Below are 26,609 nucleotides of genomic sequence, written 5' to 3' on the forward strand. Positions count from 1 at the left end.
ACGCCATTCTCCTGCCTCAGCCTCTCAAGTAGCTGGGACTACAGGCGCCCACCACCATGTATGGCTTATTTTTTTTTTTATTTTTAGTAGAGACGGGGTTTCACCATGTTAGCAAGGATGGTCTTGATCTCCTGACCTCATGATCTGCCCGCCTTGGCCTCCCAAAGTGCTGGGATTACACGCGTGAGCCACCGCGCCCGGCCTCAGGTATTTCTTTATAACAATATGAGAACAGTCTAACACAGGACTTATGCATCCATGGATTTTAGTACTTGAGGGGAGTCCTAGAACCAATCCCCTTACAAGTACCGAGGGACAATTATTACTTCAAGAAAGATATAACAAAGCTGGGGAAAATCTATATAGGGCAAGAAAATTCAACAGTATGCAACCAAATGACATAATTAAAAATACCAAACCAATCCAGTCTGTCTACCTCTCTGATATGCTTCATAGCACTCTGTTTAGGGCAATGTATTACTGGCTGACTCACTCATTCGTCAAACTAGAAAGAAGAGAACTTAGAAGAGTTATTAGTGAACTCTAAAATTTGGAAACTATAGAAAAGGCAACCTCCTGAGAGTTAAAAAAGATGTTCATAGGAAAAATTAAAATAATAGTGCTCTCATTAATGAATACACAGGATGTGAAAATCATCCTCACCTCATACACACATAACTGCCTCATTTCTTTTGTTTTGTTTTGTTTTTCAGAGGGAGTTTCCCTTGTCGCCCAGGCTGGAGTGCAATGGCGCAATCTCGGCTCACTGCAATCTCTGCCTCCCAGGTTTAAGCAATTCTCCTGCCTCGGCCTCCTAAGGAGCTGAGATTACAGGCACTCGCCACCATGCCCAGCTAATTGTTTGTATTTTTAGTAGAGACGGGGTATCACCATGTTTGTCAGGCTGGTCACGAACTCCTGACCTGGTAATCCGCCCACCTCAGTCTCCCAAAGTGCCGGGATTAATGGCATGAGCCACCATGCCCGGCCCCTCATTTCTTTTATACTTGACTAAGCAACTGGTGTTTGATTAACATTTAAAGAATAGGTAGATGGTGACTGGATGAAGACCTCAGGGTTAGTAAAAAGCATCCAGGTAGAGTGAATAGGAACTCCAAATGCCTTAGAAGCAGGAAAAAGAATAACAAGTTGCAGGCTTGATGTGGTTAGACCACAGAATATAAAACACAGTGGTATAAGATAAACCTAGAGAGGAAGGCAGGAGTTAAATCATGCAAGATGTCAAAGGCCATGTTAGGATTTTAATGTTTACTCTAAAGGCAATGGAAAGCACCAAAGGACGCAAAGAGGGTGACAATACCAGCATTTCAAAGACGATTTTGGCCATCCTAAGAAAAATTAATGAGATTAGGATTAAAGAGTCTAGGGAGATCAGGTAAGAGACCACTGTAGAAATCTAGGTGAAAGATGATGTAACCTAGATCAGGATGATGACAATGTCAATAGGTAGACCTAAGAGATAATTTTAAAATAAAACCAGTCAGCATAAGATGTGAATTTTCCAAACTGTCTCTATTTACTTATACATTTATTTGTCTGTATCTTTAATGGTATAAATAGAAATTTAAGTGTGACCTATTACTTAGATTATGCTTGCAGGCTCAAAGTTGAGTGATAAAATACTGTACAATAATAAAGGGGGTAGCTAAGAAACACACCTATATATCTGATAATGATAAACCTGATATAAAATGAAAAGCATATATATACAATTACTCAATTCTATCAGAAGTTTTGGAAACATTACAAAATGTATGCTATTGAAGCAAAAATATTAAGTTGCATGTAAAGTAAAAGACCACACTCTAAAAAATTTTGTAAGTGATGGCTGCCAAAATTCTGTTTGTTACTGATTTACAAAAGATTATTACTCATTTGTTGTTAGTCTTGCTAGTTGTAATCTCTCATACATATGAAGAAATAAAATGTGTGTGTGTATGCATATACACATATATACATACAGTGACAATAAATGTTGTATGCTTCCAGGAAAACCTAATATACTTAGTTTTAGATAGTACTAGCAAGTATCTCACAACTTAAATAGGAGTTTAACAGAGAAAATAAAAAGCAAAACATTCATTACAAAAAGTAGTGAATGTTTTGCTAGTTATAAACACCACAAAAATGAAAGCCTTTCATGATTTTAATGTATTAATATTTGCAAATGATTTTATTTTTGTATATAATGCTTAATATAAATTATCTTTTGATGACAAATATTTCTTCTTAAAATTTAAGTATAATCTAGAAATTCACATTCAAACCACTCTCCTGAAAACTTGGAACACCATACTGAATATCTATAGTACAAAAATAACCCTGAAGGCAGAACCATAGCAGTGTGTAGTAGAAAATCCTTACCAATTTTTCATCAACTGTTATGAGTTGTGTGTCTTGAGTCTGGTCCTGTGCCAATCTCCATGTGGAAGTGCTCAATGACCTGCAGTGCAAGACTTTAAGTTAAAAAAGGATCCAGGCAATGAGAGGAGAGACAGACAAATCTTACATAAACAAGCTACTTTAACAATATCTGTCTTATTTAAAAAAAAAAAAGGAAAGGAAAGAAAGAGAAGAGGGCACAAAAGTCCTTTTTCTCTGCAATTAGTTCTGTCTGCTGAGTTTTTGGCAGACTCACTTGACAGTTCACAACAGGCTGCGCTTTATGTCAGTCTTCAGGCTTTCTGTCACAGAAAGGCCACCAGTGACAACTACTGTACTGCTGTCTATGAGTGTACAGTGGCTGATTTGTCACGACCAGCCAGAAACATGCAAAGCTATACCAATTGTTCTGGAACACTGATTCCTAAATGGATGGCATCAGAAATGAAAAGAAAAAAATCTCAATCATAATAAAAAGTTTCTTCACTCTAATTTCACACCAAAAGTACTTTACATGGGAATGATTTGTATAATTATTTTAACTAATGTTATTAGTTTAGTCCTGTAGCCCATTCACAAAATGGGAGAAATAAAATTGGTTAAAACGAAAATATTAAGTTAGAAGTAAAATGGACAGAGAATCTAGCCCCTTTATATTAGCATTTTCCTACTGTCACTCCAATTACTTAACATTAACAGACGTTTCATGCACACATTGTTGTTTATACTACTGAATGTCATACCTATCCCTGACTGTGCTATGGCATTTTAGCATCTTAAAGAGTTTTCCAAACTACTAGGCTATCTGATATAGATTTCTCTTGCAAAAAAGTAAGTATATACAACTATGGCTCAAATTTCCACCCCAAATATATGGATTTGGTACTTGCTTTTTTTTAACACAATATATTCACTATCATAGTTTTAATGTAACATAATAACCAATAATTGACAAAAATAATTGACACAAATAGTTGAACTTTTTGTACTAAAAGTTCAACTTTTGATAATGTGTACACAGTCATATAGAAAACCTTCTTAGTTATAATTTAAAGATAACATAATACAAGAGGCTTTACTGCTTTATGAATCTACTTTAAACTATGTGTCAATTATTTCCCAAATTTAAGGTATTATGTAATTCTTTATCATTGTAAATGCCCCACTCAGAAATACACCTAAACAAAATGTACTAACATGGAAATAACTTTAGATGATTTACACAAAGTTAAAATATATGTCCTGGTTGTTGTATTAAAGTATAATTAAGCACCTCTTAATATCTATTTTATTTTGGAAATCATTAAGGTCAATAACATAGCAATAAAAAATTTAAATACTTTAAAATCCACATATTACAAGACAAACATTGGGTAATGATAAGAGAACTCATGAGAACCTGAAATATCAGAAAATGTCATCACAGTTTCTAAATACAGTAAGGAGTTCCCCCTCATCCTTGTAGGATACATTTTAAGACGCCCAGTGGATGTCCAAAACTGTTGATAGAACTGAACACTACATACACTGTTTCTTTAATACATACACACCTATGATAAAGTTTAATTTACAAATCAGGCAATAAGAAATTAACAATAATAATAAAACAGATCAATTAAGTAAAATAAAGGTTACCTGAAAACAAGCACTGCAATACTGAGACAGTCAATCTTATCACCAAGATGGCTACTAAGTTTCAAGTAACACAGGCAGGTATCCTATACAACCTGGATAAACTAGATAAAGGGACGATTCACATCCTGGGTGAGGCAGAGTTGGATGGCATGAGATTTCATCACACTACTCAGAATGGAGCAAACATTAAATTCATGAATTGTTTTGGGAATTTTCCACTGCATATTTTTGGACCACAGTTGACCGTGGGTAACTAAAACCGTGAAAAGCTACACTATATTTTCTCAAATGAAGACACTTGTTAGATAAAAACAGTACAAATTATTAGGTAGATTAAAACTCTACACCCATTTTGTGCAATTTTTTACTGCAAAGGGGATTTAACTTACAACAATTATGTCATAATTGTTTAAGAAAATCTTAGTATGTATTAGTTGTAATCCAAAGTAAAGTTCTTAATTTATAAAACCATATATAATTTACTTTAAGGATAGGTATACTTTAATAATTTTAGGTTAACCTCCAACTTATTGTAATAATATAGTCATATAACATCTTTTATAAACATGTGAAATCATTATAAACAAATGAACTGATAAAAATTTATATCAAGCTGTATGTAAAAGACAATACAATAAAAAGGGCAAAAATGTTAAGTAAAACAATCCTACCATAAAGTTAAAACTCACAATAAAAATCTGTGGTAAAAAAATTTTTTTAAGATAGGTTAGACTGCAAAGAGGGATTTTAATTTTTATTTAAAATATATGTATATATTTCAGAAAAATTTGCCTAAATTAAAATGTATATATAATGTGTGCTTGTGTAAGTTGCATCATGTGATAAGTAACTACCCTCTAAGCAGAAAACAATTATTAAAGGACTCAAATATCAGATGTGGAGAAAAGTTTTTCTCCAATTCTGGATAGTTAAGGTAGCAACGAAGGTCCAGAGTCAACTATGAACACAGCATTTGATAAATTATACCTACTGGGCTTGGCACAGTGACTCACACCTGTAATCCCAGCACTCTGGGAGGCTGAGGTGGATGGATCGATCACCTGAGGTCAGGAATTCGAGAACAACCTGGCCAACACGGCAAAACCCCATCTCTACTAAAACTGCAAAAATTAGCTGGGCTTGATGGGGCATGCCTGTAGTCCCAGCTACTCAGGAGGCTGAGGCAGGAGAATCACTTGAACATGGGAGGCAGAGGTTGCAGTGAGCCGAGATTGCACCACTGCACTCCAGCCTGGGCAGCAAAGTGAGATTCTGTCTCAAAAAATAAATAAATAAATAAAAAATAAAAATACGCCAGGCGCAGCGGCTCACGCCTATACTCCCAGCACTTTGGGAGGCCGAGGCGGGCGGATCACCTGAGGTCAGGAGTTGAAGACCAACCTGACCAACATGGAGAAACCCAGTCTCTACTAAAAATACAAAATTAGCCAGGCATGGTGGTGCATGCCTGTAATCCCAGCTACTCGGGAGGCTGAGATAGGAGAATCACTTGAACCCGGGAGGCGGAGGTTGCGGTGAGCCGAGATCGTGCCATTGCACTCCAGCCTGGGCAACAAAGAGAGAAACTCCGTCTCAAAAAATAATAAATAAATAAATAATAAAAATTATACCTACAAAGTATAATCTATAGTAAATTTTAGACTATGCATGAATTACATAGTAAATATCTGTTGATTAGCCTGTAAGGAATGTCACATCAGTGAAATGGTATATGTAAAGAAAATATTAAGAGTACAAAAACCTTGCTAAGAAAAAAAGATACAAGGCCTACAAAGTATAAAGGAAAAAAATGACAGAAGCTATTACATAAAACCAAAAACATCAAAACTAAACATACAGTAAGTGAAGTGCAAGACAGACAAGAAGAAAATAATACAAAATAGAATAGTAAGGAATCAACATCTAAAAGAGGTAAAAGAACTCCTATAAATAAGTAGAAATAAGTAGGGCGTCATTTCTAAATTTTAAAAGATGAACTCGAACAGCAACAAAACAACCCAATTAGAAATGGGGAAAAGACCTAAATCAACATTTATCCAAAAAAAGATATACAAATGGCTAATAAGCACATGAAACAATGCTCAACGGAACTAATTAGAGAAATGCAAATCAAAACACAATGAGATAGCATTTTACTCCCTTTTACAACATTTTAGTATATAAAAAACAGAAAATAAGTATTAACAGAAATGTATAGAAATTGGTACCCTTATGGGAATATAAAATGGTACTACTACTATGGAAAATGGTATGGCAGTTTCTCAAAAAATTAAACAGAATTATCCCATAATCCAACAATTCCATTACTGAGTACATACCTAAAAGAACTAAAAGTGGAGACTCGGATAAATATTTGCACACCAATGTTTATAGCAGCATTTTTCAGAATAGCCAAAAGCAAAAATATCCAAAATATTAATAATCATATTTTACTGGTCAATGTACCAAATAGTAGTAAGTGTTCATGTCGAAACAATGACTAATGTGTAATCATTAGAAAATAAATGGTAATTTTACTTACTCTGCTGTTTAATACTCATTTTTGACAAACTTAAAAACATTGTTTGCCTCATGGGTTTGCCTTTATTTTTGTCCATCTATTTGTTTTGTTAATTTGCCCGTTCAAATTTCCAGGTTTGTAAAGTATCATTCTTAATTCTCAGCCCAAAGGATAAACTCTGAGGGTTGTGATTGTGATTATCAATTACCATTACTAGTCAAGGTAATTATAAGTGTACAAGCCATTTATTCTGTTTTTCTGTATAAGTTTCCTGAAAAAGAGATATCTTGAAAATGAAAATCAATAAACCTTATTCCTAATCCTGGTTTTTATCAATAAATCTTATTTCTAACTCTGGTTAAGTAAAACAATTTGGTGAGATTTTTGTCTTTTTTATTGTGTTGTCTTTTACATACAGCTTGATAACAATATGAGATAAATTTTTATCAGTGTATTTGTTTATAATAAATAGCTCACATGTTTATAAAAGATGTTTTGCTGTAGATGAGAAAATCTCAATTCCTCTGCCATTATATTTTATTTTTTGAAAACATAAAATGAGGAACTTCTTGCTCTAAAGTTTCTTCTAGTGATGGCAGTCTATTTGATTCTAGTAAGTGGAACTGACAATAGTTCTACTTTGTTTTAATAATCCCCAGTAGAAATGCTACGCAAGAATCACCCAACTCACATAATAATCTGTTTTTCTTTAAAAAATCTTTCAAAATCATATATATACACCACATTTTCTTTCTGTCTTCATCTATCAATGAACATTTATTTTGCTACAAACATTCATGTGCAGGTTTCTGTGTGGACATTAAGTTTGCCACTCGTTTGGGTAAATACCCAGGAGTGCAACTGCTGATCATATGTTAAGACTATGTTTTAGCTTTGTAGGAAACTGCCAGACTGTCTTCCAAAGTGCTGTACCATTTTGCACTGTCACCAACAATAAATGAGACTTGTTCTCTTCATCCTTGCCAGCATTTTGTATGGTATTTTGGATTGCAGGCATTCTAACAGGTGTGCAGTACTATTTCATTGTTGTTTTAATTTGTAATTCCCAAATGATATATGATGTTGAACACATGTTCATATGCTTATGTGTCATCTGTGTATCTTCTTTGGTGAGGTGTCTGCTTAGATCTTTTGCCCACTTTTTAACTGGGTTGCTTGTTTTCTTATTGAATTTTAAGAATTATTTGTTACTGGATATGGCTTTATCACCTAGGCTGGAGTACAGTGACATAACCATGGCTCACTGCAACCATGACATCCTTGGCTCAAGTGATCCTCCCACCTCAGTCTCCTGAGGAGCTGGAACTAGAGGCACACACCATCCCACTTGGCTGATTTTTTGGAGTTTTTTGTAGGGATATGGTTTCACTATGTTGCCTAGGCTGGTCTTGAACTCTTGGGCTCAAGCGATCCTCCTGCCTTGGCCTCCCAAAGCGCTAGGATTACAGATGTGAGACACCGAGCCCAGCCTAAGGGACCTTTTTAACATTCTGGAAAGACTGAGTAAAAGAAAAGAAAAAAAGTAAAAGAAAAGAACCCACAAATGCTTTGTTTAAATTAGAGAAAACAATACTGAAGAAAATTTATTTAAAATCTCTTTAGAACACCACAAATTCTTTTATTCTCACTTAAATTTTTTGCAATAATTTCTAATCTTCATCTACAGTACTGAATATTATCTTAAAATGTTCAGCTGATCAAATCAGTAAAAAGTAAGCATCTCCTGCTCATAGAGGAGGAAAAAGTAAGGATCCCTTTTCTTATTCTTCGGAATCGCCAGGTAGAACTATAGTAGGAACTAACAGCAGTTGTGTGTCTGGACACAGTCAAGCCCAAAACTGAAACTAATCCTTTGAGAGGCATCCAACAGATTAAAGAAAGATTTGTGCAAGAGGGATAAGGGTAATTATGTTCACATAACAGACTCTGAAATGGAATTGAGGAGTAATAAGTAGGAGAATGTGGGCAAGGTACTGGAGGATCATAGCAAAGAAACTGGAGGGTGTGATAGAAAATGTAACGTAAAGGAGAAAGAAATGTATCTACATTTATAGCAATGGGTTATCAAAATAAACATACATGAGGTAAAAATAAGAAGAATAAGAAATAAAGATGTCATGGTGATGATAGTAATTATATTACAAAACACAACGAACATATGAAATGTTCACATGTAAGCAGGTCAAATCATTGAGCTACCTTGGCCACAAAAGAGTATGTCTACTGGCTTGGAATGTCTTAATGGAAGAAACTGTGTTGCTGTCCTTTGACATGTCTTATTACTAACGGGAAGCAATTTACCACAAATATGTCAATTATTAACATAAATTAAATACAATAGTAATACAAATCCTAATAGAATCTGTATAAAATTAGGTGATTCTCATGGGGAAGAAAAAATTCATAAAAAATAACCAAGGAAATTTGAAAAATAATACAGTAAGATTTTCTTGCCAGATAACAGACTACTGTAATTAAAATATCATTGTATATGCCCAGGCACAGACATATACATCAAACAAATAGTACAGATCAGAGTACAAAAACAGACTATGTAGATGTATAAATTTATTACATAATAAAAATACAATTTTAAATCAGTGGTGAAAGGGTGGACTATTCAATAAATAACATTGAGACAACTGGCCATCCTTTCATGGAAGCATAAAGTCTGAATCCCTTTCTAAAAGAATTACATCATATACTGAAGAATTCCAGATGGATTTAAAAATCTACACGCATATATATACACACACACACACATACATAAAACGCAACGTGTGTGTAGCTGTGTGTAAAAAATACGGGGATAATATATAAAAGAGGTTTGTTTTAATAACTTTTGAGTGGTTGAAGTCTTCCAAATTAAGGCAAAATCTCCACAAACTAGAAATGAAAAATAATTTCTGATCAACAAATTCATATAAAGGAAAAATCAGAGTTAATAAGTAAAACATATAGTAAGGACCAATCTATAGAATACATAAAAAATGTTTACAAAGCAAAAGCAAAATCATTCCAAAAAGGGAGAAGGAATGCAGATGATATGAGCATAATAGATATTAATATTAATACCAATAATCACTTTAAATGCGAAGAGTCAAAATACACCAATTAAAACAGAGTTATCAGAGTAGATTTCAAAAAATAAGACACAACTACATGTTACTGAAAAGAAACTCATTTTTAATTATAAAGACACAGATTAAAAGTAAAGGGATGGAAAAAGACATAGCATGTTTTAACACTAGTCAAATCTTGCTTCAATAGCTATATTAATCTCAGACAAAGGGGACTCCAGAACAAGAAAAATTAACAGGGATGAAGAAGCCATATATACTGATAAAGGGATCAGTTCTCCAACAAGACATAACAATAGTTAGTGTGTATGTACCTAACAAGAAAATGTCAAAATATGCTATGCAAACGCTGATGAAACTACAAGGAGAAATGCATTATTATTATTGGACACTTCCAACATTCTTCGAACAATAATTGAAAGAGCCAGTAGGAAGAGTATCAGTAAGAATATGGTTGAACTAAACAGCACAATCAATTAACTGGATATAATTGGCATCTGTCAACTGCTTCATCTAACAATGGCAAAAGACTCATTCTTCTCAAACTCAAGTGAAACATTCGCCAAGATGGGCCACATTCTGAGACATAAAACATACCTTAACTAATTTAAAAGAATAGAAACCACACAATGCAAGCTCTCAGTCAGCAATGGAATTAAACTAGAAATCAGTAACAGAAAACTAGAAAATCTCCAATTACTTGCAGATCAAACAATACACTTCTAAATAATTGATGGGTCAAAAAAGTCTCAAGAAAAATTTTAAAATATTTTGAACTAAATGAAAATGAAAATACAATGTTCAAAATTTGTGGGATGCACCAAAAACAGTGCTTAGAGAAAAACTTATAGCTCTGAATGCATATATTAGAAAAGAAGAAAGGTCTAACTAAATAAAATAATCTAAGCTTCCACCATAGGAAACTAGAAAAAAACAGGGCAACATAAACCTAAGGCAAGAAGAAGACAAAAAAATTACAGTAAACATCAATTAAATTGTAAATAAGAAATTGGTAAAGAAAAATAAACAAAACCAAAAGCTGTTCTTTGAAACGAGCATTAAAACTGATAAATCTTGAGTCAGGCTAACAAAAAAGAGAAAGAGAGAGGCCGATGAGAGAGAGAGAGAGACAAAGCCCTAATATATAAAATGAAACAGGTGTCACCGCTACTGAGACCACGGACATTAAAAAAATAGGGAAATATTATGAACAACTCTATACCCACAAATTTGATAACTTAAATGAAATGGGCTAATTATTTGACAAACAGGAATTACTAAAAATCTTACAAGGAGCAATAATCTGGACAGGCCTATATCTATTAAAGATCTTGAATCAATAACCTTCCAAAAAAAGAATGCATAATGTCCAGATGGTTTCCTGGTGAATTCTACCAAACATTTAAGGAAGAAATGACACTAAATCTCTACAATCTCTTCTAGGAAATAGAAGCATGTAGTAACTCATTCTATGGGACAAGCATTATCCAAACATCAAAACTAGATAAAGGCATTACAGGAAAGGAAAACTATAGACTAATTCTCTTATAAATATACATGCAAAAATCCTTAACAGATATTAGCACGAAATTCAACAATGCATAAAAAGATTTATATACTATGACCAAGCAGGATTTATTCTGGGTATGATTCTAAAATTCATATGGAAAGACAAAAGACTCAAAATAGCCAACACAATACTGAAGAATGAAGTCAGAAAACTGTTATTACCTGACTTTAAGGCTTACTACACACTGCACAGTTATAGTAATCAAGACTGTGGTATTAGCTATAGAATAAATAGATGAATGGAACAGAAACAGACTATTCGAATATAGTCAACTGATTTCTGAGAAAGAAACAAGGGCAATCCGATAATGGCAGTCTCTTCAATAAATGATGCTGGAACAACCAGACATCCACATGCAAAAACTTAATCTACACAGTGACATTATACCTTTCACAGAAATTAACTGAAAATGGCTCATGCACCTAAATGTAGGAAGCAAAACGATCAACTTCTCAAAGATAACATAAGAGAAAATCTACGTGACCTTGGGTTTGGTACTGAGTTTTTAGATATAAAGGCAAAAACATGATCCATGAAAAATAAATGAGTAAGTTGGACTTCATTAAAATTAACAGCTTTGGCTCTGTGAAAGATACTATTAATACTAAAAGAATGAAAAGACAAGTCACACGCTAGGAGAAAATATCTGCAAAACATATATCTGATAAAGAACCTATATATACAATAAACAAAGAACTCTTAAAACTCAACAATGCCGGGTACAGTGGCTCACGCCTGTAATCCCAGCATTTTGGGAGGCTGAGACAGACGGACCACTTGAGGTCAGGAGTTCAAGGGCAGCCTGGCCAACATGATGAAACCTGCCCCTCCCCGCTCCTCTCTACTAAAAATACAAAAAATTAGCTGGGCGTGGTGGCACGTGCCTGTAATTTCAGCTACTAGAGAGGCTGTGGCAGGAGAATCACCTGAACCTGGGAGGCAGAGGTTGCAGTGAGCCAAGATTGCGCCACAATGCACTCCACTGGGCAACAGGGCGAGATCCCGTCTCAAATCAACAACAACAACAACAACAACAAAATTCATCAATAAGAAAACAAAAAACCTTGCCAACTGAAAAGTGGGCAAAAGATCTAAACACACACCTCACCAAAGAAGATAAACAGATGATAAATAAGCATATGAAAAGGTGCTCAATATCATATGTCATTAGGAAATTATAAATTAAAATAAGACAGCACTATACACCTATTAGAATGGCTAAAATCCAAAATACCACACCAAATGCTAGAAAGGATGAAGAGAACAGAAGTCTCCTTCACTGCTGGTGGGAATGTGAAATGGTACGGCCAATTTGGAAGACAGTCTGGCAATTTTCTACAAAACTAAAACATAGTTTTAACATATGATCAGCAACTGTGCTCCTAGGTATTTACCCAAATGAGCTGAAATCACATGTTCAAATGAAAACATGCAAAAGAATGCAAGGGAAATGAAAAAGAAAATCATAAGATACCACTTCATATTCATTAAGATAGCTATTATCACCCCCCAAAAAAACAAAAAACCAAGCAAATAAAAAGTAGCAAGTACTGGCAAGGATGTGAAGAAAATGGAACACTTGCTCACTGCTGGTGGGAATGCCATTATAGAAAACGGTAGGGTGATTCCTCAAAATATTTAAAATGAAATCATCATATAAACCAGCAGCTTCACTTTGGGATTTATATTCAGACAAACTAAAGCAGGGACTAGAACAGATATCTGTACACTCATGATTATAGCAGCATTATTCACGGCAGCCAAAAGACAGAAGCAACCCTACTGTCCATTGGCAGATGAATGTGTAAACAAAATGTGGTATATACATACAATTGAATATTATTTTGCCTTAAATGGAAGCAGATTATGATATATGCTACACCATGGATGAACCATGAAGACATTGTGATAAGTGAAACAAGCCAATCACAAAAGAATAGTATAAGATTCTATTTATATGGGGTATGTGAAGTAGTCAAACTCATAGAAATAGAAGGTAAAATGGTGGTTGCCAAGGGCTTATGGGAGAGAAGAATAGAGAATTACTGTTTACTGGGTGCGGACTTTAGTTTTAGAAGATGAAAAAGTTCTGGAGGTATCTGATGGTAATGGTTGCACAACAATGTGAATGTACTTTCTGCCAATTAATTATACTCAAAAATATTTAAAATAGTAAATTTCATAGTATGTATAAACCATCACACTATTTTAAAAAGAGCATGCCTTGTGAAGAAACAGACAAGTCCTGGTTTACAACACCAATAAAGACACATACGCAAAAGTTTGTCAAAGATGAAGATTCACAACTGCCCAGAGACAGCCTCTTCACATACGTACATAAAAATACTATGTTTGAATCTATTAACCACTCATCTTCTTGGAAAATTACAGAAGTCCAGAATAAAGCTGTTGAACTTCAATATGATTATTCATTTGTACTGCCTCATGGAACACATTTTCCCAAATTATACACTTTTTAAAAACTACTAGTGCTTGTCTATGTAACACAAAATATGTGAGTTTTTGTTATATGTCCTACCAATTACTAACCTCTTGATTTTTTTAGCCTTTGCATAGTATCATTATTCAACACGTTTTACATAAAAATAGTTGATAATTATGAATCTTTATTAACAGATTTATGTTATAAGCAAGCACATAAGAGCAAATCTTAAATATACTTACGAAAATGTAACAGACAAAACACAAGGAAAAGGATTTCCAATTAACCAGTTTACTCCTCTACTGGACATTTTTGGCTAAACTGTCTAGGTCACCTTTCAGCAACAAGATCCTTAATTCAATCAAAACAGGATTACTTCAAAGTTACTTGGCATATTTTTTAAAAAAAAATCATTCTACCCATCAATCATGCGTAATTCTGTATATTCCTCAAAAGGCTTGTCAGTCATTCCAGCTGGGCACCCATATTCCAGTTGTTCTCTGTATTAGGGTTCTCTAGAGGGACAGAACAGGATATATATATACATATATATGTAAAGGGGAGTTTATTTTACATATATACATACATATATATGTGTGTGTATGTGTATGTGTAAAGGGGAGTTTATTATTAACTCACATCATCACAAGGTCCCACAAAAAGCCATCTGCAAGCTGAGAGCAAGGAAAGCCAGCCCAAGTCCCAAAACTGAAGAACTTGGAGTCTGATGTTTAAGGGCAGGAAGCATCCAGCACTGGAGAAAGATGTATGGCTGGGAGGCTAGGCCAGTCTAGTCTTTCCATGTTTTTCAGCCTGCTTTATAGTCTAGCCACACTGGCAGCTGATCACACCCAGATTATGGGTGAGTCTGCCTTTCCCAGCCCACTGACTCAAATGTTAATCTCCTTTGGCAACCCCCTCACAGACACATCCAGGATACGCTGCATCCTTCAATCCAATCAAGTTGACACTCAGTATTAACAATCACATTCTCCTTCTAATCATATTTTGAGACTGCACTCCCATTGCCACTTCTTGGTTAGTATAGGAGCGTAACTTATTTAAATTAGTGAAATACAAGGGGAAATGACATTATCCAGCAGTAGCTTTAGAAGTCAATGCGTGACTGCCTCTTTTCCTACATCCCAGTAACCAACAGTGGTTAGTCTGAGCTCCCAAGTGAGGATACAAGGAGTAGCATTCCTGACTGTCCCACAAGGGAAATGCAGCATGAACAAGAAATAAATCTCTGTTATTTTAAGCTACAGGTATTTCGGGGTTTAGTATCCTGACTGATACAGCTTGATAAGCAATTCTCTATTCAAGTACTTCTCTAGGGACTACCACATGAGAATTTAAGTTGTACGATGTCTGTTTTACACTGACTGAGGTTGGGAGTGTTACAGCTTGAGAGTTTACTATTTTCAAATGAATCAAGATGTTGCTTTTAAAAACCTACATTTTGGTCTTTAAGGGCAGAATAATTTATTTCCTTACGTTTTTGAAGGTCAGAAGGTGTCAAAAAGCCATTAGATGATCTGCTTCACAACTGCTCTAATGCTACTGTGTCATCTTGGACAGATCACCTCCTAATTTTTTTTTTTTTTTAAAGATGGCTATGCGTTTTCTCTTCACTTTGATGTATTTCAACTTGTCACTTTTTGCTTCAGTTTAGGATTCTTTTGGTCTAAAACCTCTCTGTATCAGCCCTAAAACCACTGAGATTATGTTTGTATTAAAAAAAAATTAAAAATAAAATAAAAAGTGAATTGAAAAAGAAAATATGGTGAAAATATAAGGCATGACATTTCATTGTTTGGCAGTATTACATCAAAGGGAAAGCTAGTTGGTATAAGTTGAATACTTCAATTCAAAAATAAAGTGTCTAAGAGTGGTATACTTGCGAACAGACTGACATACAGTTTTTTAAAAGACTGATGATCACATCATTAAGAATAATGAATACATGCAGAGGAAAACAAAAATCACCAGCATTCATATATTTTTCACTTCATGAAACAAACTGGAAAACAGTCACGTACTAACTTCAGAGTTAGACTCATGAGAAAATTCTAGATCTGCCACTTAAGAACAATATGATCTTGAACAAATTATTTCACAACTCTGCACTTCAATTTCCTCATCTGCAAAAATAAGGATAATAATACCACAAAGAAATACTGGTAGAATTAAATAACTAGTTAAGTAATTGGCATGAAGTAGCTGGTGTGCGGAGAAACAAATGCTCACTTCTTTCACTCTAGTCACAAGCAGGACCAATTCATAGGAAGGCAAGAGAGGAAAGAGAACCCCACTGAAGGCTCAGATGATTGTTAACATTCTTGAGCGGTAAAGGATTTTTAAATAAGGGTATGTATAATATTTTGTAGACATAATGCTACTGCACACTTAACAGTCTTAGAGTGTGGTGGAAAAATAACTTTTATCACTGGGAAAACAAAAAATTTGTGTGACTCGCTTTACCATGGTATTTGCACAATATAGTGGTGGTCTGGAACCAAACCTGCAGTATCTCCAAAGTATGCCTGTACAACAATCACTTAATAATTGGCCTCTCTGGCTCTAGTCTTCTCTTCCTCAAAGGCACCTTCAACCTAAACAAGTAATTATACTCAATCATGCGACTCTTTTGGTGAAATCCTTCATCGACTGAGTGGTAATTTACCTTAAAAAATTGAAGTATTGCCAGGCACGTTGTCATGCCTGTAATCCCAGTTCTTTGGGAGACCGAGGCCAGTGGATCCCTTGAGCCCAAGAGTTCAAGACCAGCCTGGGCAACGTGGCAAAATCCCGTCTCTACCAAAAAAAAACCACAAAAATTAGCTGGGCGTGGTGGCACATGCCTGTGGTCCCAGCTACCTGGGAGTATCACATGAGCCTGGAAGGCGGAAGCTGCAGTGAGCCATGATCACACCACACGCTCTAGCCTGTGAGATAGAGCGAGATGCTGTCTCAAAAAAAAAAAAGTATTTAGGGATGGAATACCATGGTATTTACAATTGACTTTCAGATGGCTTAGATCAATATATGTGTTTGTCTGTTGCTCATCTATACACAGATACTCATACATACGCATTTTGCTCATTTATATATATATATATATGCAAAATCAGCAAAATGCTAACCTACTAACCATGTGAAATCTAGGTGGCAGGTTTATATATTCACTGTACTCCACTATTCTGCATGTGTGAAAAATTTTAATGGAAAGTTAAAAAATTGAAAGCAAAATGAAAATTATGATTAGTATGCCTCCCCTGTGGAAAAAATATATTTTCTTAAATAAGCATAAATGGACTCTAAGCATAAGAAACTAATAATGATTTTTTGGGAGTGGGATAAGCAGTGGTAAATGAGCAGATGGGACAGAGAAGGAGACCCTCAGAATTTATTTTATATATATATATATATAAAACTCAGCCGGGCGCGATGGCTCACGCCTGTAATCCCAGCACTTTGGGAGGCCCAGGCAGGCAGATCACTTGACGTAAGAAGTTCGAAACCAGTCTGGCCAATATAGTGAAACCCCATCACTACTAAAAATATAAAAATTAGCCGGGCATGGCGGCACATGCCTGTAATCCCAGTTACTCGGGAGGCTGAAGCAGAAGAATCACCTGAATCCGGGAAGTGGAAGTTGCAGTGAGCCAATACTGTGCCACTGCACTCCTGCCTCGGTGATAGAGTACGACTCTGTCTCAAAAAAATAGAAGAAACAAACAAACACACAAAAAACTCTATGACTGCATTATTCAAGATATTACACTGAAGAGTAATGTTGACTATATTTTTGCTTATGACATGATTATGGTGAGGATTAAATCAGATAATGTACATTAAAACCTTAGTAAATGCTTGGCACTTGGTCAAGGCTCAATGAATATAGTCCAGCTGTTGAAGTAAGAAAAATAATCTTCAGTATTAACAGTACAAGTTAATTTTAATCAAACCACAGAGATGGCCAGTCATACTCTCTAGAAGTGGCTATTTATGAACATGAACTTCAAACAGTGTTATCAAAATGTAGATCAAAGGGCTTTTCTGACTGGCATAAATCAACACTGAAATTATTTTCCTTTAATGAAATCAGTAGTATTTGAAATATATGGTTGGCTAGAAAACCTGCTTGGGCACCACTAGACAAGCCTGTACGATTTAGCAGGCACAGGAGCCCAGACTTTTAGAGTAACACGCACTGTTTAGAGCTCCATTTGGACCTAGGATTTACTACTTGGTGGAAGATACTGTTGCCTGATCTGACCAGTTCTGCCGTCAGACTACTACTGTTATTTAGCTTTAGTGAACTAAGATTCTCGTCATGGGGCCTATGAACCACCTCTTCATGGAGGACACCAAAGCATGGCTTGACTAGACAGGTGACCATTCCTATAATCAGAATATGTTCTCTACCTCATCTTTACTGAGCCAAGGTATCACCTCGTAGAGCTGCTAAGAAACTTAAATGAGATGTAAATGTTAAGCATTTAAGTATAGTTCCTTACCTATTCCGAGAAAAATTATTAGCAATGATCATTATTATTACTTCTGAGAAACTAAAGTTGCTAGATTACATTCAACTAAAAAAAGGGTTCAGATTAAAAATAACTAAACAGGCTGGGCGCGGTGGCTCACGCCTGTAATCCCAGCACTTTGGGAGACCGAGGAGGGTCGATCACGAGGTCAGGAGTTAGAGGCCAGCCTGACCAACAAGGTGAAACCCCGTATCTACTAAAAACACAAAAATTGGCCGGGCCTTGGTGGCACATGCCTGTAATCCCAGCTACTCAGGAGGCTGAGGCAGGAGAACTGCTTGAACCTGGGAGGCGGAGGTTGCAGTGAGCCGAGATCACGCCACTGCACTCCAGCCTGGGTGACAGAGTGAGACTCTGTCTCAAATAAATAAATAAATAAACAAACAAACAAACAAAGTGCTGGGATTACAGGCATGAGCCACCGCGCCTAGCACAAACATTTTTATAGTGGTTAGCTTAATGAGGAAAACAGTCTGCTTGTTATTCAACTTATGCTTTTACAGGCCTTCATACTGTTTAGGAAAAACTCAACAATTATTTATTATAAGATTGATTCAAATCAAGTCGATAAAACTGTAGGCCACTAGAACAGAATGAGTAATCAAAACTCCCACTGGCTTCCCTTATAAATTATTAATAGTTATCTAAAAGCCTAAGTCAATGACTTTTTAATAAATACTACCAGAATTATATAGGCAATTTGCCTTTAATCACAAAAATCTAATCAACAAGAAAATGAGACACAAAACCAGTACTTCTTCAACTGACTTTTCATAATATCCCATAATTTAAAAATATTCACCTAAGATTTTTTAACTTTAAAACATTTTTGGCCAGGCACTATGGTTCACGTCTGAAATCTCAACACTCTGGGAATCTGAGGTGGGTATATCACTTGAGGTCAGGAGTTTGAGACCAGCCTGGCCAACATGGTGAAACCCCATCTCTACTAAAAATACAAAAATTAGCCGGGCATGGTGGCGTACACCTGTAATCCCAGCTACTTGGGAGGCTGAAGCACAAGAATCACTTGAACCCAGCAGGCAGAGGATGCAGTGAGCTGAGATCCCGCCACGGCACTAGAGCTTGGGCGACAGAGTGAGACTGTCTCAAAACAAAAACAAAACCAAAAAACATTTTTAGTTATGCTGGTAAATATCCAGGCAATAAAATACTCTAAAGAGAAGTTTAAAAGATCTAACAAGAGTTAATACTTATTACAAATTGGCATACCTATGTTTAAAAATTCATTTGAGGCCAAGCATAGTGGCTCATGCCTGTAATCCCAGCACTTTGGGAGGCAGAGGCAGGTGGATCACCTGAGGTTGGGAGTTCGAGACCAGCCTGGCCAACATGGTGTAACCCCATCTCTACTAAAAATACAAAAATTAGCCGGGCATGGTGGCAGTTACTCGGGAGGCTGAGGCAGAAGAATCACTTGAACCCAGGACGCAGAGGTTTCAGTGAGCCGAGATCGCACCATTGCACTCCAGCCTGGGTGATAAGGACGAAAATCCGTGTCAAAAAACATAAAAAAAAAAAAAAAAAAAAGAAAAGAAGCTCAGTTGAACTCTGTCAACCATATATATTTAAGAATGTATACCGGCCGGGCGCGGTGGCTCAAGCCTGTAATCCCAGCACTTTGGGAGGCCGAGACGGGCGGATCACGAGGTCAGGAGATCGAGACCATCCTGGCTAACACGGTGAAACCCCGTCTCTACTAAAAATACAAACATAGCTGGGCGAGGTGGCGGGCGCCTGTAGTCCCAGCTACTCGGGAGGCTGAGGCAGGAGAATGGTGCAAACCCGGGAGGCGGAGCTTGCAGTGAGGTGAGATCTGGCCACTGCACTCCAGTCCGGGCAACAGAGCGAGACTCCGCCTCAAAAAAAAAAAAAAAAAAAAAAAAAAAAAAAAAAAAAAAAGAATGTATACCAAGATTCTGATTCCTATTCTCAATTCACCAAACATCTACTATGAAATATCTATTATGTCTTACACACAATGCTAAACTCAATAATAACTTGCTTTCAAGATTTTATAGTTTATTGCGAGAAGGCAGACATATAAACAATAATTTCAATGCCAATAGTTTGAATGCAAATGGTAATTTCTATGAAAAAGGTACATATGAGGTACTTTTCTATGCATGGAGAAATAACTGTGCATTGGGGAGTGTGAGGTATAGTGAGATGCAGCAGGACTGTAAGGAAAAGCTTTCTTAACAATGTTGCCTGTACCTATCAGATACTTTTGTTTTCACTGATCATCCAAGGCTCCAAGATTGAAAAGGGAATTAAACATTTAGCATATGACTTGAATTCTTTCACACATTTTGTACTTACAACCACGGTCATAACTTTTAAATGTAGGTACAGTACCACATAACCAGTAGCTTAAATTTTGGTTGAAAAGCCATGAATTCTTCATCTTGCCAAATTTATTTCCACCAATGCTTCTTATTTTGCCACCCATCAACTCCCAGTTATTGAAATGAAATAATAAAATGTTAACAATATCTACAATATTTAAAAATCCCTTAAACTCTAGTTAATTCCTATTTTTGAGCTGCTTTTATTTCCAAAATACATAGAATTGAACAAATTTAGCCAAACAAAATCATGTGGTATATTTAATGCAGACTATAAACAGAATGTATAATTTTCTGTTTCAGAAGTCTGGGTTTATACTTCATATCAAGCACTCTGCTATTCTAAAATCTATAACATAATAGCTATACAGCTATTTATTACAGAAAAAAATTACAATTGGAAATTACTTATATTTGCAATACATGTCCGTTCCTTCATGAACAACTTTGGAGTTCTAATAACCCAAATCACATGGAAAGCTGTCTTTCTGACAGAATTCCACATATATATTTTAGTAAATATTGCCATAAGATAAAGTCTGCAATAGTATTATTCAATAGTATGAAATAAGAAACATAATAAAGTTATAAAAGTCATCATTTTTTGGTAATCTCTGACATTGTCCATGATGGCTACATTTAAAACCCAAATAGTTATTTCATAAGAAAAAAAATATATAAGGTCAGGTACGTTGGCTCACACCTGTAATCTCAGCACTTTGGGAGGCTGAGACGGGCCGATCACGAGGTCAGGAGATCAAGACAATCCTGGCTAACACAGTGAAACCCTGCCTCAACTAAAAATACAAAAAGTTAGCCAGGCATGGTGGCAGGCGCCTGTAGTCCCAGCTACTCAGGAGGCTGAGGCAGAAAAATTGTGTGAACCCAGGAGGCAGAGCTTGCAGTGAGCCAAGATGACGCCACTGCACTTCAGCCTGGGCAACAGAGCGAGACTTCGTCTCAAAAAAAAAAAATATATATATATATATAATTTTTTAATATATACAAATGCAAACAATTGTATTATAAATGCAAATATAAAATATAAATGCAAATATAAAAAATACATTTTTATAACAAATGCAAACAATTGCATTATATATATTATATATATAATGCTATACTGCTTATGAAGATGCTGCTATGCATTAGTTTTAAATTTCTGATTCCATAATCAAATTAGTCCATAGATGTTTTCCAAGTATCTATCATATGAAGTATCTATTACATGCTAAGTACTGTGTTATCCTATAAAAACACATAGATGAAGAAACAGTTCCTGACCTTGAAGAACTTAAGTCTAAGGAGAAACAAAGACAAGTAAACAGGCCATCACGATGAAGCATATAAGTACAGCAGGTCTTTGAATAATATCAGCTTGTTCAAGTTCATTTTGTTATATGTTGATGAAAAAGAAAAAACGAAATTAATTCCCAGCCAGAGCGTGTGAAATTTGCACATCCTCCTCATGTTCACATGGGTTTTCTCTGGGTACTCCAGTTTCCTCCCACATCCCAAGGATGTGCATGTGAGCTGAATTGGCATGTATACATGGCCCTAGTCTGAGTGAGTGTGGGCATGTATGAGTGTGCCCTGCAATGTGACGGCATCCTGTCCAGGGCTGTTTCCTGTCCTGTGCTCTGAGCTATCAGGGCAGGCTCTGGCCACTCCTGACCCTGAACTGAAATAAATGGGTAAGTATCTTACTTGTTTTTATTCATCTTTCTTAAATGTGTATATAGCTCACTTTTATTTTATTTTATTTTGAGATAGAGTCTCACTCTGTTGCCCAGGCTGGAGTGCAGTGGCACGATCTCGGCTCACTGCAACCCCTGCCTCCCGGATTCACGCCATCTTCCTGCCTCAGCCTCCCAAGTAGCTGGGACTACAGGTGCCCAACACACCCAGCTAATTTTTTGTATTTTCAGTAGAGACGGGGTTTCACCGTGTTAGCCAGGATGGTTTCAATCTCCTGACCTCATGATCCGCCTGCTTCGGCCTCCCGAAGTGCTGGGATTACAGGCGTGAGTCACTGCGCCCAGCCCTAGCTCACATTTATTTTAATGATTAATATTAGAAATCCTTGGGCCTTTATTTAGAAATGTGATGATTTTTTTTTAACTCTTGTTTTATATCAATTAGCCTATGGTTACAATGGTTTTGTTTATACATTGTTTCCCTTAAAGTAGCAGTTTCCAAAAACATAATGATGAGGTAAGAGAAGGTGCTCTAAGACTTCATAGATAAGTACTTAATCTAAACTTGTGAGTTCAGACAATGCTTCTCAAAGAAAATGATGGTTAAACTGCCACCTGAAGGATAAACAGGACTTAAATAGGCAAAGGGTGTTGCAGGTAGGGCAGGGGCAGAGAAGGCACAGATAGGAAAGCAGAAGACATAGTCTAGGCAGATAGAGCCTTAATTACAGAAGAGAGAGAAAACATTTAGGGGTTGCAAGCAGTTGAGAAATACTAAAATATAGAGTTTATGTACAGCTGGAGATCGGGTCAGAAGGGGACTGATGAAAGTATGAATGCCAAAGAATAAAGTGAGCAGGGAATACGAAGAACTCTGTGGCACATGTTGGGAAGTTCAGACTTTTGCAACATGTACCCAACATGGAGAACAAATTGAGACTGATGAGAGGGAGATCAGTTAGGAGGTAGGATGACAGCAATAGCTGCAGCAAAGATGGAAATTGATTCAGAGTTAGGAAAATGAACACTAGAATTTAATGACTAGGTGATATGAAGCCTAAGAGAGGAAGGAGAGATGGCTTAGAGTTGGCTTAGACAACTGGCTGGGTTTTGGTGACAACTACTAAACAGGAAAATAAGTGTAGCCGGGCACAGTAGCTTACGCCTGTAATCCCAGCACTTTGGGAGGCCAAGGTAGGCGGATCACCTGAGGTTGGGAGTTTGAGATCAGCCAGACCAACAGTGAGAAACCCCATCTCTACTAAAACTACAAAATTAGCCGGGCGTGGTGGCACATGCCTGTAATCCTAGCTACTTGGGAGGCTGAGGCAGGAGAATCGTTTGAACCCAGGAGGTGGAGGTTGCGGTGAGCTGAGATCGCGTCATTACACTCCAGCCTGGACAACAAGAGCAAAACTCCGAAGGAGGGAGGGAGGGAGGGAGAAAAAAGTGAAGTTGTGGAGGAAATCATGATCGTAACATTGTTTCAGGTATGCTGGATATGAGATGCCTGTCCAAAATCCAGGATGACAATGTCTTGGTTAGATTTAAGCACCTAGAATTGATGGAAAATATACAGAATCACATCTTTCATGAACAGCAGGCCCTAAAGTCAGTGTTAGGCAACAATTGCAAATAGCAAAAATCATCTTTGGAAATTCTAATTTAGGAAGCTCCCCTCCAAAGGAGAACCACATACTGTCTCTTAATAAGCCAGTCATCTAGCACTAGGAACAAACTACCATTTCTTTAGGTGAGTCCTAAATGATCAATAAGTAGAAAAATAAGAGTACTAACTTGCATTTTTAACTGTTTTTTAAAAATTCTCTACCCATTTGTAATTGTCATGTAGATGTGTTGAATTTCTTAAGTGAAAAGTACATACGACATAAATAAATCATATACATTTAGGCTTTAATGTATACAGATGGTAAATGAAGTCATGGTGGATAATGAGATACAGGGAAAGTATATTCATTTCCTATAGCTGCAGGAACAAATTACTACGAAATTGGTGGATTGAAACAACACACATTTATTACATTTATTCTCTTTTAGTTCTGGAAGTCAGAAGTTGGAAATCAGTCTCACAGGGCTAATATCAATGTATCAGCAGGAATGGACTCTTCTGGAGGCTCCAGGGGAGAATTTGTTTCTTGTTTCTTCTAGCTTTTAGAGACTGCTGGCATTCTTTGACATGTACTCACATCATTCCAATCTCTGCTTCCAACTCTACACTGTTTCTCTGACTCCTCCTGCATCCTTCTTATAAGGACCACTGTGATTACATCAGGCCCACCAGGGTAATCTTCCCATCTCAAGATCCTCAACTTAATCACATCTGCAAAGCCTCCCTTCCTTTTTATTTTAAAGAGATGGGGTCTTGCTCTGTCACCCAGGCTGGAGTGCAGCGGTGCAATCACAGCTCACTGAAGCCTCTAACTTCTAGGCTCAAGCAATCCTCCTGTCTTAGCCTTCCAAGTAGCTGGGACTACAGGCACATGACACCACACCAAGCTAAATTTTTATTTGATTTTACTTTTTTGGAGACAGGGTCTTGCTATGTTGCCCAGGCATGCAAAGTCCCTTTTGCCTTTTCCCCTTTCTGGGGATGAGAACATGAAAATATTTGGTGGTGGATGTGTCATTATTCAGCCAACCACAGAGAATATAGAAAAATAATAAAGGTACTGGTAATTGTCTAGTGTGTAAATTGGATGGTGGGTTCACAAGAATTCATTTTGCTATTATGGTTCCTAACATATATATGATACATATATTCATGCGTATATAAAATATTATATAATTTGAAACATTTTAGAAAGAGTAAAAAGGTACAAATCAAACTCTTAAGAAACAATGATAGTTCAATGAATGGGCAAAGATAATGTATAATCAAAGAAAACTGAGACGGAGTAAAGCCAAAATAGAAGTCAAGGGAAGAATCTTTCAAGAATGAGACAGTCATCTCCTTGGATGGTAAAGGTCACGTAAGATAAGAACCGAGAAGAATACATTCAATTAGCAACAGGGTCACCGCTGACCTTGATCAAAGCTATTTCAGTGGAATGGTAGATGCCAAAGATAGATTGTTTTGGGTTGGGGAGTGCATGGGGGGGGTCACAATTTGGAAAAAGCCAGGTGCACAAAATTCTATTATATATTTATGCATAAAATACTGCAAATAAATAAGACGAAATCCAGGATGTTCTGATAAACCTAAACAAGAAATTGGAATCTAGGTAAGATTTACCAAAAAAAAAAAAAAAAAAAAACAAAAAGGAAAGAAAACAGAAAGAAAAAAAGTAGGGAGGGAGAAAGAAGCAAAAAGGAAAAGAACGAACCTACAAAAGAAAGAATAATGATGCCATTGTGGAGGAGCAGGACAGTGATGATAATGTTCTTTTTACGATTTTTCAGGCACTTATAGCATATGCCAAGCACTGTACTATGTATTTTATATACTTTACAAAACAGGAATTATTACGTCCATTTTACGGAACAGGACACAGAAACAAGGAAAGCACAGAGTTAGGAAGTATCAGACCAGGAACTCAAATGTAGGTAGAGCTGACTCTAAAACCTGGGTTCTTAACTAGTCTGGTAGACTGACATGACAGGTCCAATACAGTAGCTCAAGTATGAGAAGGCTAAGAAAACAGCCTAACAGCATGGCTAATACCATGAACCAACAGAAAATTTCTAAAAAGTAGTATTTCCCAAAGCTAGGGTCAAGGACACTGGTAAGAGACTATTAAGGGAGTTGGCCACCACAATAATTTGAACTTAAAGCCAAAAAACTAAATCTGGAACCAAAATCAAAAACTTGAGCCTTAATAAGGGGCCACTTACAAGCAGTAACTAAGATGGACATAAACCATGGACTTCATCAGCAACAGAATAACAATGTTTAAAGTCTCAGCTAAGGAAAGAAGAATCTAAAAATGGTTAAATAAACTCAGATGCATGTTGCATCCATTCTAGTATAAACTATGCACTAAAATGGTATGCTGAAACAGTAATAAAATGGAAGACAAGACTGCCACAATGATAATCAGTCAGAGATGAAAGTGAGACAGGAGCAAGACTAAAAGCCAGTTGCTGAAGAAAATTCTCTTAACTACCCTAAGTCTTTTAGACAGTATCATTGAAGAGAAAATATATGCTCATCCAGAGAATCAGATCATCTAGGTTACCAAATTCAAAGAAAACTGTAGGTTGATCTTTGTTAGCTGGGGTGTTATACACAATCCCAGGTCAATGACCCTGGAACATGGCATAGGAATATTCTGCTATCATGAATTCTTTAAACATAAC

General features: G+C 36.3%; 1 protein-coding gene across 3 annotated transcripts in view; it reads right to left on the bottom strand.

Moving 5' to 3' along the window:
* The window catches only part of NDUFS4 (NADH:ubiquinone oxidoreductase subunit S4), a 129,231-nt gene that overhangs the window by 84,790 nt on the left and 17,832 nt on the right, over positions 1-26,609 (bottom strand). For all 3 annotated transcript variants that reach the window (XM_030927683.1, XM_010376268.2, XM_030927682.1), the window contains exon 2: positions 2,386-2,464. In XM_030927683.1, coding sequence (XP_030783543.1) covers positions 2,386-2,464 — 79 coding nt within the window. The remainder of the gene's footprint in view (positions 1-2,385; positions 2,465-26,609) is intronic.

This window comes from Rhinopithecus roxellana, chromosome 3 (assembly GCF_007565055.1).
Source record: "Rhinopithecus roxellana isolate Shanxi Qingling chromosome 3, ASM756505v1, whole genome shotgun sequence".
NCBI lineage: Eukaryota > Metazoa > Chordata > Mammalia > Primates > Cercopithecidae > Rhinopithecus > Rhinopithecus roxellana.